Source organism: Haematobia irritans, chromosome 4 (assembly GCF_050003625.1).
Source record: "Haematobia irritans isolate KBUSLIRL chromosome 4, ASM5000362v1, whole genome shotgun sequence".
In the NCBI taxonomy this organism is placed as follows: domain Eukaryota; kingdom Metazoa; phylum Arthropoda; class Insecta; order Diptera; family Muscidae; genus Haematobia; species Haematobia irritans.
The window spans coordinates 67,888,362-67,903,872 of NC_134400.1; the positions used below are offsets into that span (position 1 = coordinate 67,888,362).

General features: G+C 34.7%; 2 protein-coding genes across 4 annotated transcripts in view; both read left to right on the forward strand.

Moving 5' to 3' along the window:
• S1P (membrane-bound transcription factor site-1 protease) overlaps positions 1-15,511 on the forward strand; it is a 198,836-nt gene that overhangs the window by 139,483 nt on the left and 43,842 nt on the right. For 2 of the 3 annotated variants that reach the window (XM_075307576.1, XM_075307577.1), the window contains exon 4: positions 4,670-5,415. In XM_075307576.1, coding sequence (XP_075163691.1) covers positions 4,670-5,415 — 746 coding nt within the window. Of the gene's footprint in view, positions 1-4,669; positions 5,416-5,464; positions 6,299-15,511 lie in introns of those variants that run through there. The other variant, XM_075307578.1, reaches the window with a different exon arrangement.
• Positions 8,686-12,800, forward strand: LOC142236317 (uncharacterized). The gene is made up of 2 exons (XM_075307579.1): positions 8,686-8,799; positions 9,251-12,800. Exons 1-2 carry the CDS (start codon positions 8,793-8,795, stop codon positions 9,958-9,960), a joined length of 717 nt encoding a protein of 238 aa, XP_075163694.1. The 5' UTR covers positions 8,686-8,792; the 3' UTR covers positions 9,961-12,800.

Sequence of the window (15,511 nt, forward strand, 5' to 3'; positions counted from 1 at the left end):
AACAACGATATAATCGCACATTTCTATCTCGAGTTGTAATTTGTTTAGGGGAAAAAGTCAGAAAAACAAAAATAATAAAAAAGAAAGCAGCTGATTTTATCAATTTAGAATCTTGAAATATTAACTAATAAACCACAAAAAATCCCATTGGAGACTACAGGGGGGAACACAACTAAAACTCTAGTTAAAATTTACATATATGGACGAACGAATATTAATTTTATAACAAATTTAAAACAAGTTTTACACATTGTTATTATAAATATTGTTATTATAAATAAAATATAGTTGACACCATTTAATTCAATATTCAAATTTTTCTTTTGTTTTATTTGTTTTAAGCTGCACTTAATTTTATACTTTTAACACTGCAAAATTCAACTTACGTGCTCTCTCTTTTGAAGCCGTTCTTAATGATTACGGAAGGATTAAAACAAAAACAAACTTAAACTTTAAACCCTTGTTTGCATAAGATACATTGTTACCACACTTTTTGACAAACTTCTAACTTTGATTTTTTTACCAATGGGATCGACCACTGTGTACTCGTGCGTATTAGATTTGTGTGTTTGACTTTTGCAAGATTTTAAATAAAATTTATATTCACTTTATGGCAACGCAATCCAGTTTATGGGATGATTTTGATCACAGAGTAGTATTCGTGGTTGTCTAACGGTGAATTACTTTCGTGAGGCTCATTTAGACTTTTCAGTCCATTGTGGTACCACATAAACAGCCTATTTCTGATATCCGAACGAAAGCAATTGCGAACGAACGGTAGTCACTCACTTTCGTCTAGATTTGGGTTTCTGTAACTTCCTTTCGTTCGCATGGCTTACGTTACTGTCAAATGCTAGCATTACCAGATCTCAATTATTTCAATTTCCATATATTTTAAAAATGATTTTCCATAAAATTCAATCTGGCATTGCCGTTCATTTGGCAAACATTTCCCGCTTCTGATATTTAGTTTAGCTCAATATTTTTTTTAACAAATTAGCCCGCGTAGAGAGATAAGGATTTGTATTTCCATATTTCTACAATAATGACAGTTCAGTTCTCAATTTAATAAGTGTTTCATTCGAAATGTATGTGTTTATTCGTGTTAGACTTTCCCTTAAACGCTCTTTATGGTGATTTTAAAGAAAAAGTAGTTCGATATAAATCACTTTTATCACATATTTACATTAAAAGCTTTAGTCAATTTATCAATTATTAAGTTTTTCCTTATTTAATAAAGCCTTTTTCCACAAGACAAAAGGTCTTTACCAAGTGAGTGATTTTGACATTTCAGTTCGACAAAATGCGAACGACTCGAGTTAGAGAAATCCAATTTTAGAGATTACGTTACGTCTTCGTTCGCATTGACTTTCGTTTCGATTTTCGTTTAGATACCCCTCAGAGTAACCAAAATCAGTTGTTTTTCCTTTTGTATGCGAACGACGACTAGAATTCGGATAGCAGCAATAGGCTGTAACCAAAAGTAGCTATTACAGACACTTCTAGGTTTTACCATTGAACCCATCCCATCATTTTCTTTTGTTGAACCAACAAAAATTAACATTTTTTAGGTCCGCCTGTAATATAGTTATATGCTATTCTTTGATAGTTGACCTTTCAATTGTTAATTATATTTGTGTAGTGTGGTTCGAGGTCATGTGAATAAAAAGAGATATTGTTGTTTTTGTGAGTTGTAATTTTTATTTAAATATATCCAATATTGCGAGACATCTCCGATACTCGTCCTCAGGGAAATTACTTTAAACAAAAAGAAAAAACATTTAACACACTAATTAACAAAATAAATCTCAAGACTTCAAAAATACGGATAATTACATTTCTAATTAAAAAACAAGTAAGGAAAGTCTAAAGTCGGGCGGGACCGACTATATTATACCCTGCACCACTTTGTAGATCTAAATTTTCGATACCATATCACATCCGTCAAATATGTTGGGGGCTATATATAAAGGTTTGTCCCAAATACATACATTTAAATATCACTCGATCTGAACAGAATTTGATAGACTTCTACAAAATCTATAGACTCAAAATTTAAGTCGGTTAATGCACTAGGGTGGAACACAATTTTTGTAAAAAAATATGGGAAACGTTTAAATCCGAAGCAATTTTAAGGAAACTTCGAAAAAGTTTATTTATGATTTATCGCTCGATATACATGTATTAGAAGTTTAGGAAAATTAGAGTCATTTTTACAACTTTTCGACTAAGCAGTGGCGATTTTACAAGGAAAATGTTGGTATTTTGACCATTTTTGTCGAAATCAGAAAAACATATATATGGGAGCTATATCTAAATCTGAACCGATATATATGGGAGCTATATCTAAATCTGGCTTCTGGGACCGTATTAGTCCATATCGGGCGAAAGATATATATGGGAGCTATATCTAAATCTGAACCGATTTCAATAAAATTTGGCACACTTGACTACAGTACTAATTGTTCTTCTTGTGCAAAATTGTAAGCAAATTAGGTTAAAACTCTGGCTTCTGGGGCCATATAAGTCCATATCGTGCGAAATATATATATATGGGAGCTATATCTAAATCTGAACCGATTTCTTTCAAAATCAATAGGGATCTATTCTGAGCCAAAACACATACTTGTGCCAAATTTGAAGTCGATTGGACTAAAACTGCGACCTAGACTTTGATTACAAAAATGTGTTCACGGACAGACGGACATCGCTATATCGACTCAAGAGCTCACTCTGAGCATTTTTGCCAAAGACACCATGTGTCCATCTCGTCTCCTTCTGGGTGTTGCAAACATATGCACTAACTTATAATACCCTGTTCCACAGTGTGGAGCAGGGTATAACAATGGACTTGTTCACAAGTGAGTATATTTACAACTAAAAGCTAATTCGTCTTTCTATACTTTTGTTCAATATTTCTATAAATATGTGCACATTTATAATATGTAGCATATCCAGTGTAAATGTCCTTTTATAATTGTTTTCTTGCGTCAAAATATCTACGTCCTTAAAGTTTGGCTTGTGTGTTGTTAAAGTGCAATGCAAGTGCCGTCTTTTGCTCCAATGGCTTATTTGTGGCTATCTTATCAGATTTATGTCCTGAGAGTCTAGTTTTTAATTTGGTTTTCGTTGTACCAACATATACTTTTGGGAGCCACCGTGGTGCAATGGTAAGCATGCCCGCCTTGCATACACAAGGTCGTGGGTTCGATTCCTGCTTCGACCGAACACCAAAAAGTTTTTCAGCGGTGGATTATCCCATCTCAGTAATGCTGGTGACATTTCTGAGGGTTTCAAAGCTTCTCTAAGTGGTTTAACTGAAATATGGAACGCCGTTCGGACTCGGCTATAAAAAGGAGGTCCCTTGTCATTGAGCTTAACATGGAATCGGGCAGCACTCAGTGATAAGGGAGAAGTTCACCAATGTGGTATCACAGTCGACTGGATAGTCTAAGTGAGTCTGATACATCGGGCTGCCACCTAACCTTAGGTTAGGTTAGGTTAGGTGGCAGCCCGATGTATCAGACTCTTTTCCGAATCTTTTACATCGCATTTTAGCCACGTTTGACTTATCTTCTTTCTTAATTTTGTATTTTGTCTTGCTGAGGAATTTATTTACTGTATTGTGAGTCCTCTGTGCAATTTGAAATGTATCCTTATTTAACTTTTTTGGTGACTTAAAACTCTCCGAGAATAGGGGAACATATGTCACGGGTTTATAAATTTTGGGTTCAATTTCGTCATGTTTGGTGTGTTTTCTTTCTTTTACATGTTGAATTAATCTTTTTATTCGGGAAATCATTTAATCGTAATATAGTCCTTATCTTATCCTCGTTGTCCTTATGAAATATTTCGTCGCTAATATCGTGTACTCTTCTTATAAAATTTGTAGGCGTATTCATTGTGATTCGTCTAGGATGTTTAGAGTTGAAATGTATCAATCGGCCTGTGGCTGTTGGCTTTTGATACCAGATACCAGTTAATTTCTATTCCATGTTTGTGCCTTAGAATTATTGTATCTAAGTATGGTATGGAAGAGAATGAGCACAATACTTTAGTATGTTACTGGGAATCCCATCAGGCCCGGGACGAAATGATCATTTTATATTTTCCATATAACTCAGCACAATATTAGGAGATATAGATCTGACGTTTGGAGTTAACAAATTTGTAAAATGATTTTGGATAAAGTTCCAATTCATTTTTGATTTTTGATAGAGAATTGTTGTATGATTGTCTATTCCACGAGCGATTGAGTAATTTTCGTAGCCAGTAGCTGAGCCAGGAAAAATATACTATCTTGTGAATAATACAAAAAAAATTGTGCTATGACTTTGTCGTTCGTTTGTAGATTATAATTCGTGCCAAACAAATAAAATCTAAAATGATTCTAAAATTTGCTGTTATTTCCCACATTTATTACTTTTAAACAATAAAATAAAAAACAAAATTACCTTGTTATGTTACACTGTAAATATCTTGGTACTGTAACTTATTTATTTAAGTTAATAATTATAATACATTTATCAGATAATTAAAAAAAACTTGCTACCAAAAAGCTTTTTGAAATAGGGAACTTTTGTTCTTTTTTCAACCATTTACTTACAAATGAGACAACAACCCTAACGAGTTTTCAATATAACCTTTAAATTTCCTATATGTGACACAGGTGTTAACAACAACGGTTGCGGGATTGAATGTGTGGCTGAAGGATTTGTAAGGCTATTTGTAGACACAATATCCATAGGTCACGATATCGTATCCAGACATGCGATCGATTTTCCAATAAAAGTGAAAATAACACCAAAACCTCCTAGGCAAAAACGAATCTTGTGGGACCAATTTCATAACATACAGTATCCACATGGTTACATGCCTAGAGATAATTTAAGAATTAAATCTGACCCTCTAGACTGGAGGGGCGATCACATTCACACAAATTTTCGCGACATGTACCACCATTTAAGAAATAACGGATACTACATTGATATTTTGGGATCTCCGTACACATGCTTTAATGCCAGCGAATATGGAACTTTACTAATTGTGGATCCCGAAGAAGAATTTTTTGATGAAGAAATTTATAAACTACAGAGCGACGTTTTTGAACATGGACTTAGTGTGGTTATATTTGCTGATTGGTATAATACGACTGTAATGAAAAGAATGCAATTTTTTGACGAAAATACCAGAGATTGGTGGACTCCAGATACAGGTGGGGCAAACATTCCAGCCCTAAATGATTTGTTGTTTGGTTTCGGAGTGTCATTAAGTGACATAGTCGCTGAAGGCTATTTCGGGTTTGGGGACACAGGAAGTCAAACATATTATGGAAGTGGAACAACTTTAAACACGTTCCCTGTAGATGATAAAAGTATAATTATAACAGCCACCTTGAACGATCAAGGATCTGAGGTAAGCACCCACACACATTAACACTATTATTCATTACATTCATTTTCAGCGCCCTCTACGGGGTTAAACAACACCTCAGAGACGGGTTAAACTACACTGAAAGAATATTTGCCTAATAAGGTGGCTGCCCTTGGTGAGCCCAGTTTCAACCACAAAACAAGTTTTGTCACGGTGAAATATTTAATCTTTGGATTTAAAACAAGCTTCCAGATTAAGATTTCTTTTGAAAATGATGAATTTGTGATTTAAATCTTATCCTGACAAAGATGCATACATATTTTCTAGGACATTCTAGGACCAACTTTCCATTCAGATAGTTTTTGAAGTACAATGTGAATACCAATTCTGTCGAAGGCTTTAACAAAATCTACCGACAGTACAGACGTATGATTTCTTTTCGAGCTGTTCATGCATATGGGATGATCAATATTCCAGCAAAAAAAGTGTCGCCAAAAAGTAATGAAAATGTTCTTTTGGATCCGGGAGTAGTGCAAAATTGACGCAGAAGCGATGAATTTACCATTGACTTGTCATAGGACCGAAGTCCTCCATTTCAACAGCCGTTACACTGAATTTGCATCACTTCTGTAGGCGTGATCCGAATTCAATGTTTTGGATGTAAATTAAAAAATTCTGTGATATTTGGTCATTTTTTTATTTTTAATTAATTTTTTATAATTTTTAATGGACTCTAACGCTCAAATATTTTCAAAAATTCACAATTTTCTCAGATTGGATTTAACATTTTGTTCGACAAAATTTAAGTAATTTGTACCATTTTATGAATTTTTACTCTGTTTTTAAGCTATTTGAAGCAAAAAAGTTAACATTATCCATTAAAAATATGAAAAAAATCTAGTTATAAAAAATTGAATTAAAAGAACTTCCTGTGGAGTTAAAATAAGGAACATCATTGGGAGTACATCTTTTGGAAGTGCTTTTAAAGTTGTGCCTTTGGAAGAACTTCCAATTTTTTTTTGCTGGGATATAACAAAGCATCACAGTCCTGGTTAAAAACCCATCTGATGTGGGGATAGTAGTTTATGATATTCTGTCCAAACCTGCACTTTTTCCCTTTTTCTTCTGAAGTGCAAGAAAGCGCTTTCGCAGTGTCTCTGTGATTTATATAAAATTTTAATATATTGTGTTACTTTTTCGAGTGTTAAACACTGGAAGATTAAAATTACTGATACAATCTACTTGGAAACAGTGAAGGTGAGTTTTCTGTAGAAAACATTGATTTCTAAATTTTGATTGAACGATCATTTGTGTATGTGTTGGTGGGTTTATTTTGGATGGCTCCTTGTATTGTCATAGATTGAAATTGTTTTTGTTTTCTGTTGCAAATTTTTCTCCCCTTATGCTTTTACCTCCTTCATTAACACTCACTCATATGTGGTTCATTAATACTCAACAACAACAATCTTAATTTATACATACTATAATAATCTATTATCATTTCCTTTCACTGAAAATTTGCTTTTATTCTCAAATATTCACTTTCTTTCTTTTTGCTCTAATTTTCACTTTGTTTTATTTTGTATCTTTGTTTTTGAGAGGGGGCATACACTATTATTCTCTTTGTTCCTTTGTTTTTCTTGGTTGGTTTTTCTCCTCAATTTAAATCACCTGTCATTATCTCTCCTCTTACTGATTTTGAATCTGGCAATGCTGAAGGACATTGCATAGTATTTATATGAAAGATGGTGGTTAGCATCTACTCGCCGATAGATGACACTGTAGTTTTTATCTATAAAAATGGGGCTTGATATATACTCGCCGATAGATGGCGTTAGTAGCATAAGAAGTGTATTTTATTATGTTTTCTTGACTTTAAGATTTTCCGCAAGTGTTTGTTCTTTTTTAAGAGGAAATCTTTGCAAATTGATTTAGGAAACATGAGTGATAACGTTAACGTGAGATCAGATGGTTACATTGCTGACGATTTAGCCTCGAATGCATCGTCGACACTTTCGAGGGCATCCTTGAAAAATGCTAGACTATGCATTCATAGGGTGGAGAAGATGGATGAGTTGGCGAAAATGGAGGCCGTGCGGCTAGGAATGCAAGAGCTCTTGTTGGCGAGCTCGAGAAAAGGAAAAATATTCCGAATATTGCGATCAGCGAAGCAGGTTCACTAATGAAGGCGATGCGCGATGTGGGTGTGTCTGCACCCTCAAAACAAAATCGCTTCTGTAACATATACTCCCAAACACATTTTGCTTCGGAAAGAAACCGCCTGAAATAAAAACAAGACAACTTGAATCTAACAAGCAGAAAGAGCTTATTCCATAATTTTCTTTGGAAAAACTCAACTAGAGTTGGGTTTCTAGTTGAGTTTTTCCAAAGAAAATCAGATGATTTTACCCCAAAATCTACAACCACCAATTCAATCAATACTTCGGGTAATGCGAGGAAGAAGCCCAGGAGAGATGATTCCTGTGTCATTGACGTTTCATCATTTGACCCGAATGAACAAAATCGTTTCTCGATTCTGGGTGAATTACAGTTCAAAGACGTTTACTCCGTGAACTCCAGTATAACCGCCAACAGCAGTAAGAGAAAAAGCATCATTGACAACAACAAAGCCTCTGTTAGCAATAATACTACTGTGACCTCACAAAGGCCAAAGTTCTGTCCGCCTATCTTTTTATATGATCAAAATATAAAAGATCTTGTTGCCCAACTGGAATCTAAAACACCGAAAATAATTTTTAAAATTAAAAATGTAAATAGACGGAAAAGTAAAATATACTTCTTAGATGTTGCTGTACACTCTGAAATGATGGCAATCCTACGAAAACAAGGTGTGAAGTCTTACTCATTTACTCCTAAAGAACTAAAGCAGGAATCCTGCATCACACGACAACTGCTGATGAAATTAAAGATGAATTAGACAGTGGCCTGCCAGGTGTAGTAGCAAAAGTATCGAAATTCACTACTCCTTTTTCCTTCAAAAAAAATTTGACACCGGTCTCTTTCTCGTGACTTTGCATCCAGGAAAAACTAAAGTAGACTTAAACATTCTTAAATTCATTCTGAACCAAAGCATATCTTGGGAAAGACCCAACAAAAAACAGGGCGAAATTCAGTGCCGCCGCTGCCAACTATGGGACCATATCGCCAAAAATTGTAACGCCGCCTTTCAATGTGTTAAATGTGATCAAAAACATGAACCTGGCAACTGCCTGAGGAAACCCCAAGACGGCACTCAACCCAGCTGTGTTAATTGTCATGAAGTTGGGCACCCAGCAAACTGGAAAGGTTGCCCGGCATTCATTAAGTATGTTAAAGAAAAAAAGGAAAGGTCTGCTAAAGCACGTATTGAGAAAGAAATTGCAGCTGCCAATGTCAACAAGCTTACCTCATCTCATATCATGCCTGGTAAGTCTTTTGCGAAGTGCCTTAAATCACCTTTACAGGACAAACCAAAATCATTAGTTGATGAATTCCTTAAACTTGCGTCATTTTTCTTAGAGCCGGAAGAACTATCACTGGATCAGGAAATAGAGTTATTCCTCAAAAATTTCCGTAAAATGTCAAAAACTGATGCGAAAGCTGAATTTCTACGTCTATACAACAAAATTAAAAATGGTCCATAATGTTTTACGTGTTATGACCTTTAACGTTCGACCTTTGGTAGACAGAAGTCGCCAAATCGATCTCCACAACACATTAAAATTCAATAACATTGACATTTGTTTTGTTCAGGAAAGTCATCTGAGCAGATTCTCACATATCTTTTTTGAGGAATATATGTTCTTTCGGGACAAATCACCTCTTGGTGTTGCAGTACTCATTAAGAAATCTCTTTCTTTTTTTGATATTTATCTAGATGACATCAAATTCAATACAAGATTCCTGGCTCTGAATTTAACACATAACCAACTTTCAAAAACATTCCTGATTGGCTCAGTTTATTTACCTTCTAATTTTCCCAGTAGTGACCTTCGTGAGGGGCTGAACAAAATCTTAGCTACTGCATGTAATTATGATGGCTTTATTCTCGGCGGAGATTTAAATTCTAAAAGTCCAACCTGGGGCGACAATATTGAAAACATGAATGGTAGAACACTTTCCAATTGGCTGGAAGACAATGTTCTTAACATTTCTCGCATCTGTGACAGATCGCCATCATATCCATACGGATCCTCCTGTTTGGACCATTTTTTAATAAGTAGCCACCTGCTGAATAAGGATCAACCTAATTTCAAAATCTCAAGCCTACCTTCATTCTCGGACCATTTTCCCTTGAAATTGGTTCTAAAATTAGAAGAAACGGACCTTGTAACTAGTAGCCTACCATCTTTTTTCTCATTCAAGAATACAAACTGGACAAATTTCAGCCGCGATCTTGAAGAATCTTCTGTATGCCTAATGCCACCAGTAAATAGAAACCTGCAGAATGATGAAATAGATACATTAATTGCAAACTTCACAACTACCTTCAATACTTTCGCCTCTGATCACAGCGTGAGAGTGGAAGTAAAAAACCACAAGGCTCCAATATCAGATAAAATCAAAAAATTTTTTCGCACAAAATAAGTTGGCAAAAGGAACTGAAAAGAATTTACCATCGCGATGGAAACAGATGTTCCTCTGAATATAGAACTCTTTCAATTCAAATCAATCTTCTAAAGAATATCATCAAAGAGCTGATTAATATGGAACAAGCTAATTTCTTAAATAGGAAAATATCCCAACTAAGGCCTAGTTCTACAACCTTCAAAAAAGTCCACAATATCATTGGCAGGAAAAAATCCACCTTCTGCAACAAATTGAAAATTAACGAGACATCGGTGACGGATAAAGAGGTAATAAAGGAGCGCTTCTTAGACTTTTATTCGACAGCATATACGGAAAACATCCCGGATCACCCTGCTATTGACCTCCATAGTCGGGTAGCCTCTAGTCTCGAGTCTGTCCCTTCACATATCTACTCTTTCGATGATTCATTGAACTCCTTGAACGGGACCGATTCTTACCACTTTACTGAAATCTCCACGATTAGAGAGATAATCTCCTCACTTAACTCGAAGAAATCGAGCGGACTTGATAAAATCCCAAACTTCTTATTGAAAAAGATGCCCAATGCAGCACTGAAGCTACTAGCGATAATATTTAATAACTGTTTAAACAACGGCTATTTTCCATCAGCTTGGAAGTCCTCGAGGATAATTCCAATAAAAAAGAAAAATTCAGGCCTTAACATCAACGACTATCGTCCAATCTCTCTTCTCTCAAACCTGGGGAAAGTTTTTGAAAACATATTGAAGAGTAAATTGGACAAAGAATTCTCTGTCGAACCTATATTTCCCTTACAATTTGGATTTAGAGCAGGTCATTCGACTCAACATGCTCTATTGAACTTTCATAATGATGTAACAAACAGCCTCAGGAAAAAGTGCGCAACAGTAGCCATCTCATTGGACATAGAAAAGGCCTTTGATTCTGCATGCCACATGGACATACTATACAAACTTATTGATCTTCAAGTGGACCCTTTCCTGATAAAAATCTTCAAGAGCTATTTCACTGATCGTCACTTCTGCATTGACATAAACGGTTCTTTATCAAGCTTTGGTTCCGTCAAAAGCGGCGTCCCGCAAGGAAGTGTGCTGGCACCTTTCCTTTTTAACTTGCTACTCTATGACTTCCCCCATGTGAGGGATCATTCTAAAGCGATACTATATGCTGACGACTGTATTATTTATGCTCACGATGCCTTTCCGATTAAAGCGTTAGAGGCGGCAGCAGATCATCTTAGTATTATTGCTGAGTACTATAGGAAATGGAGAGAGAAAAAAACATGGCACGTGAATAGACGTCATTTCTTGCCGCATGTGAAAATTATCATTTTTGCAAAGTAAAAGTACTTTAATATATCTATTATGTATCGCAAATTAAAATTTTGTTTACTAAAGTTATAAGTGATATCGAAGATTTATGAAAGTGAAACAAAATGAACACATAATATTAAAATAAAATATTAAAAAGTTGGTATATTACTTTTTGCGAGTGAAAGACATATAACAAAAACAAATAGATTGGGAGCATAAAGCTTAAAAACGCCGTATGAAACATTCTGTGCAAAAAAAGAAAAAAAAAAAAAAACAAAACAAAACAAAAAAATAAAATACAAAAAAAATCTCTTTAGCCTCTCTCTTAAATTAAATAGTACAAACTCCACAATATCTAGCATATGTCTATAGAATAATTGTGAATAATTGCTGTTTTGCAAAGAGTGAAACAAAGAAGAAAAACAAGAGGACAAACAAATATAATAGATTTGACATTCACATATTAATAAGGAACTAAACACAACTCTCGGCGACTGAAACCATAAGAAGGTGAAAGAACAAATAAAATTAAACGATAATTTGATAAACCAAAAAATAGCAATGAAAGCGAAGTGTTTTAAGTGCAAGAAAGACTGCTCTAGAGATAATGTTGGTTGTTCACTTTGTAGTAAACAATTCCACATTTCTTGTGCCGCTGAAGTAGTTCCTGGGATGACTGTTGCTATCGTGGAAATTATCAAGAAAAACCAAGGTCTGAGTTTTCAATGTGTGGATTGTAAAGACCGGATAGAAAATAATGCATCCAGTTCGAAATCGGTTGCAGGTGCTGATAATGTGACGAAGAAACTAGATGCGTTGGAAAGTAAATTGGAAAAGTTGTCAAATGTTGTGGCGGAGAATATTTTGCCTCAGTTAAATTCAATAAAGGTCGATATTGGAAATTTTTCTGCTCATCTTCAGAAATTCGAAAATGTCACGAATGCAAAAATAGACGAGAATAACAATGTGCGAAAAATTATTAACAGAAGCGATGTTCTGATTAGTGGTCTCCCAACAACTATAAATAACAGCGAGTTATACACTACTGTGGAAAAGATCGGTCAGGTATTAGGTGTTCCATTAGAGCCCTACGATCTGAATTTCTGCACATGGATTCGAAATAAGAAAGTTGTTTTAGCAAAATTTAATTCTATTCGGAAAAAAGATGAGCTGTTTGTTCAGTACTTTAAGAACAAGAACCTTCAGCTAAACCAAATATTGGACACTGATATATCATCACGTGTATACATCAATGATCATTTAACTCCAATAGTAGCAAATCTACAATTTATGTGCCGCAAACTTGTTAAGGAAGGCAAAATATCTAAATTTCGCATTAAAAGCTCAACATATCCAGAAGCAAAAATTCTATTAGCAAACGGCGAAGAGAAATCTGTGAGATATGACAAAATGTCTGAATTTTTTGCTGGAAGTACCACCAATAATGCTGCTGTATTGTAAATTCTGTATTGTAACATCCAGTACATTGTATTCATTCTGTATATCAAAATTTAAATAAAATATGTCAAATATGTTAATTAATTATGTATAGATAGTTAATCAAATGAATTATAAATTATATTGGAATCTATGGTAGTAATTTTTTTTCTATTTTCCGCTTTTAGTTTTAAAATTGATAAAAAAAAGAAAGGCCATAAAAATATGATGATATGCATTTAGCTTTGATAGTGTTAGTACAAAAAAAAAAGGAATTAACACCATACTTGCAGTAAGACAGTTTTGTTATTGTGATGGCAAAACTGTTTTATTTTTTTATTTAGCTATTTTATTGAAAGTTTTCACAAATTTCGGTGTCGATAGCACTCACTTATTAATAAAATGCCTGAAATGCTTTTTGACTGAAAAGTAAAATAATTGAAAATAGTAAATTAAGTATTGTTCCAACACAAAATGAAAACAACTAATCCAATTTATGCATTCTTTTCTTTATTGTCTTTGCTTAAAGTGTAACATAAAGCTGGTATGATGTTCGATCGAACTTGATTGAGAGGAATGTTAAAATGTATGGTGGATTGTATAATAAGTTACGGAACGGTCACACTGGGCAAATCTTTGACAAAAATCATAAAGAAATCGTTGTCGCTATACTACTAGCAAATACTTTTAGCTCAAATTGGGTGTATATGTGGTGATATACACAGGAATATTTCCCAAAAAGAAAAAACGAGTAAAAAAGTTTCACATTCATTTTGGTCAATTATTTGGCTAGTATGACCAAAACCCATAGTCGATTCGCTTGAAACATGTTTGTTAAATGAAATATATTAAATATATATTCATTCATTATAATTGTGTAATAAAATTTTGTACGAAGATGTTTCGAGTTCTGTCAGAGGATGATATTTTCTTTTGTATCCTAAAACATTACTTCTATACTTTAAGGAATACTTTTTTAATTTGTTTAATTTTCTTTATAGATATATGTATATATCCTTCTTTTCATTTAATGATAGTTTTGCGAGTAGTTTAAGGAAAAATATGTGGAAAGAAATGAAAATATATTTTCTAAGAATTAGTTATAAGTTTTTTTATTCATTTTGCTATAAATTTTTCATGAAATCATGGATATGGGGGGTTTCTCTATACAAACTCAATGAATAATAATTTAGGACCCATTATCAACAAAAGCGTAATTGATAATTTGAACTTGAATAGCAGGGATTTAAACCTTATTCATTTAAATGCACAAAGCTTGGTGCCAAGAGCTTCCATGTCAAAGCTGGATGAATTGCGGAACTTGTTTGAAAGTATGGTGTTCGATGTTATCGGGGTATCGGAGACATGGCTAAACCACTGTGTTTTGGATAGCGCTATAGAAATCCACGGATATAGGGTTTATAGGAATGATAGGTCTGTGAGGAGAGGAGGTGGTGTATGCACGTATATCCGCTCGGATATAAGAGCTAGGGTTGTGCACGAGATAATGGATGAGGGTGTTGCGGAAGGGATTTTGGTTGAAGTGGATGCAGCGGACGCTACGAAAATCTTGTTGGGAGTGCTATATTTGCCATACGGTGGAATATCCCAATGTGAAAACGATCTTGCGGATTATGTAGCACGGTACAATGTGGTAGTTTTGATGGGCGATTACAATATTGATTTATTCCAACAGGGCAGTTACATGAGGAGTGTTTGTGGGAGAATGGGACTGGAAATAATTCATAACTGTTTGCCAACTCATTTCAATTTATGTACACAGAGGTGTTCTTTGTTAGATTATTATTTGGTTTCCGATCCTGGAATGGTTACTAACTTTAGTCAATTTCAGTTCCCAGCTTTAAATTCCTACCATGCTCTTATTTCTTTGTCTGTGGCTATTGTCGCTGAGAAAGATTCTGAAATATTTTTAATTCGTGATTATAGGAATTTCAACCTTGACTTATGCGAAAGAGACTTTGGAAGAATAGATTTTTCGGAAATGTATAGGCAGGATGTGAACTATCAAGTCGAATTTATGACTCAACATGTTATGGATATATTTAATAGACATGTCCCACTTAGACGAATAAGGCGATCCAACCCCATTGATTGGATGCACCATTCATCGGTCCACATAGCGAGCGAGAAAAGGGATATGGCTTATAGGTCCTTTATGGAAAGTAGATCTGCCCGGAACTGGCAAATTTATAGCAGATACAGGAATAGGGCCAAATCTGTAATTCGTAAACGAAGGAATCTGTTTTTTCAGGGTACTTTACAATCATCGTCGCAGGCAGGCTTGTGGAAGAGATTTGAAAGTTTGGATATTGCAGGTACTAATGGCATGGGGAATGGCGATTTGGATGTGGAAAGATGTAATGATCATTTTATATTGGAGCCTCCACAGAATCCATCAGACCTAATATATAGACAGACGACGGGCTTTAGAGAAGATGCTGAATTTGAATTTCGAGCTATCGATGAGTTTGATGTATGGGATAGTTTGAACAGGATTAAATCTAAGGCAATAGGTGCTAATGGAATATCCACCAGATTCGTAAAGTTGATATTTCCTTTCATTTTCCGACATCTGGTTTTTTTATATAATACTATATTGATGACTTCCAGCTACCCGGATGCGTGGAAAATTGCAAGGGTTGTACCATTGCCGAAAAGGAATAAACCGTCTAGTTATTGTGATTTTAGGCCAATTAGCATATTACCCGTGTTTTCAAAGATGTTTGAGAATTTGATAAATTCCCAGATAATGGCAAACGAACCGGTGCGTAGAGGGTTTTCGGATTTCCAATCAGGTT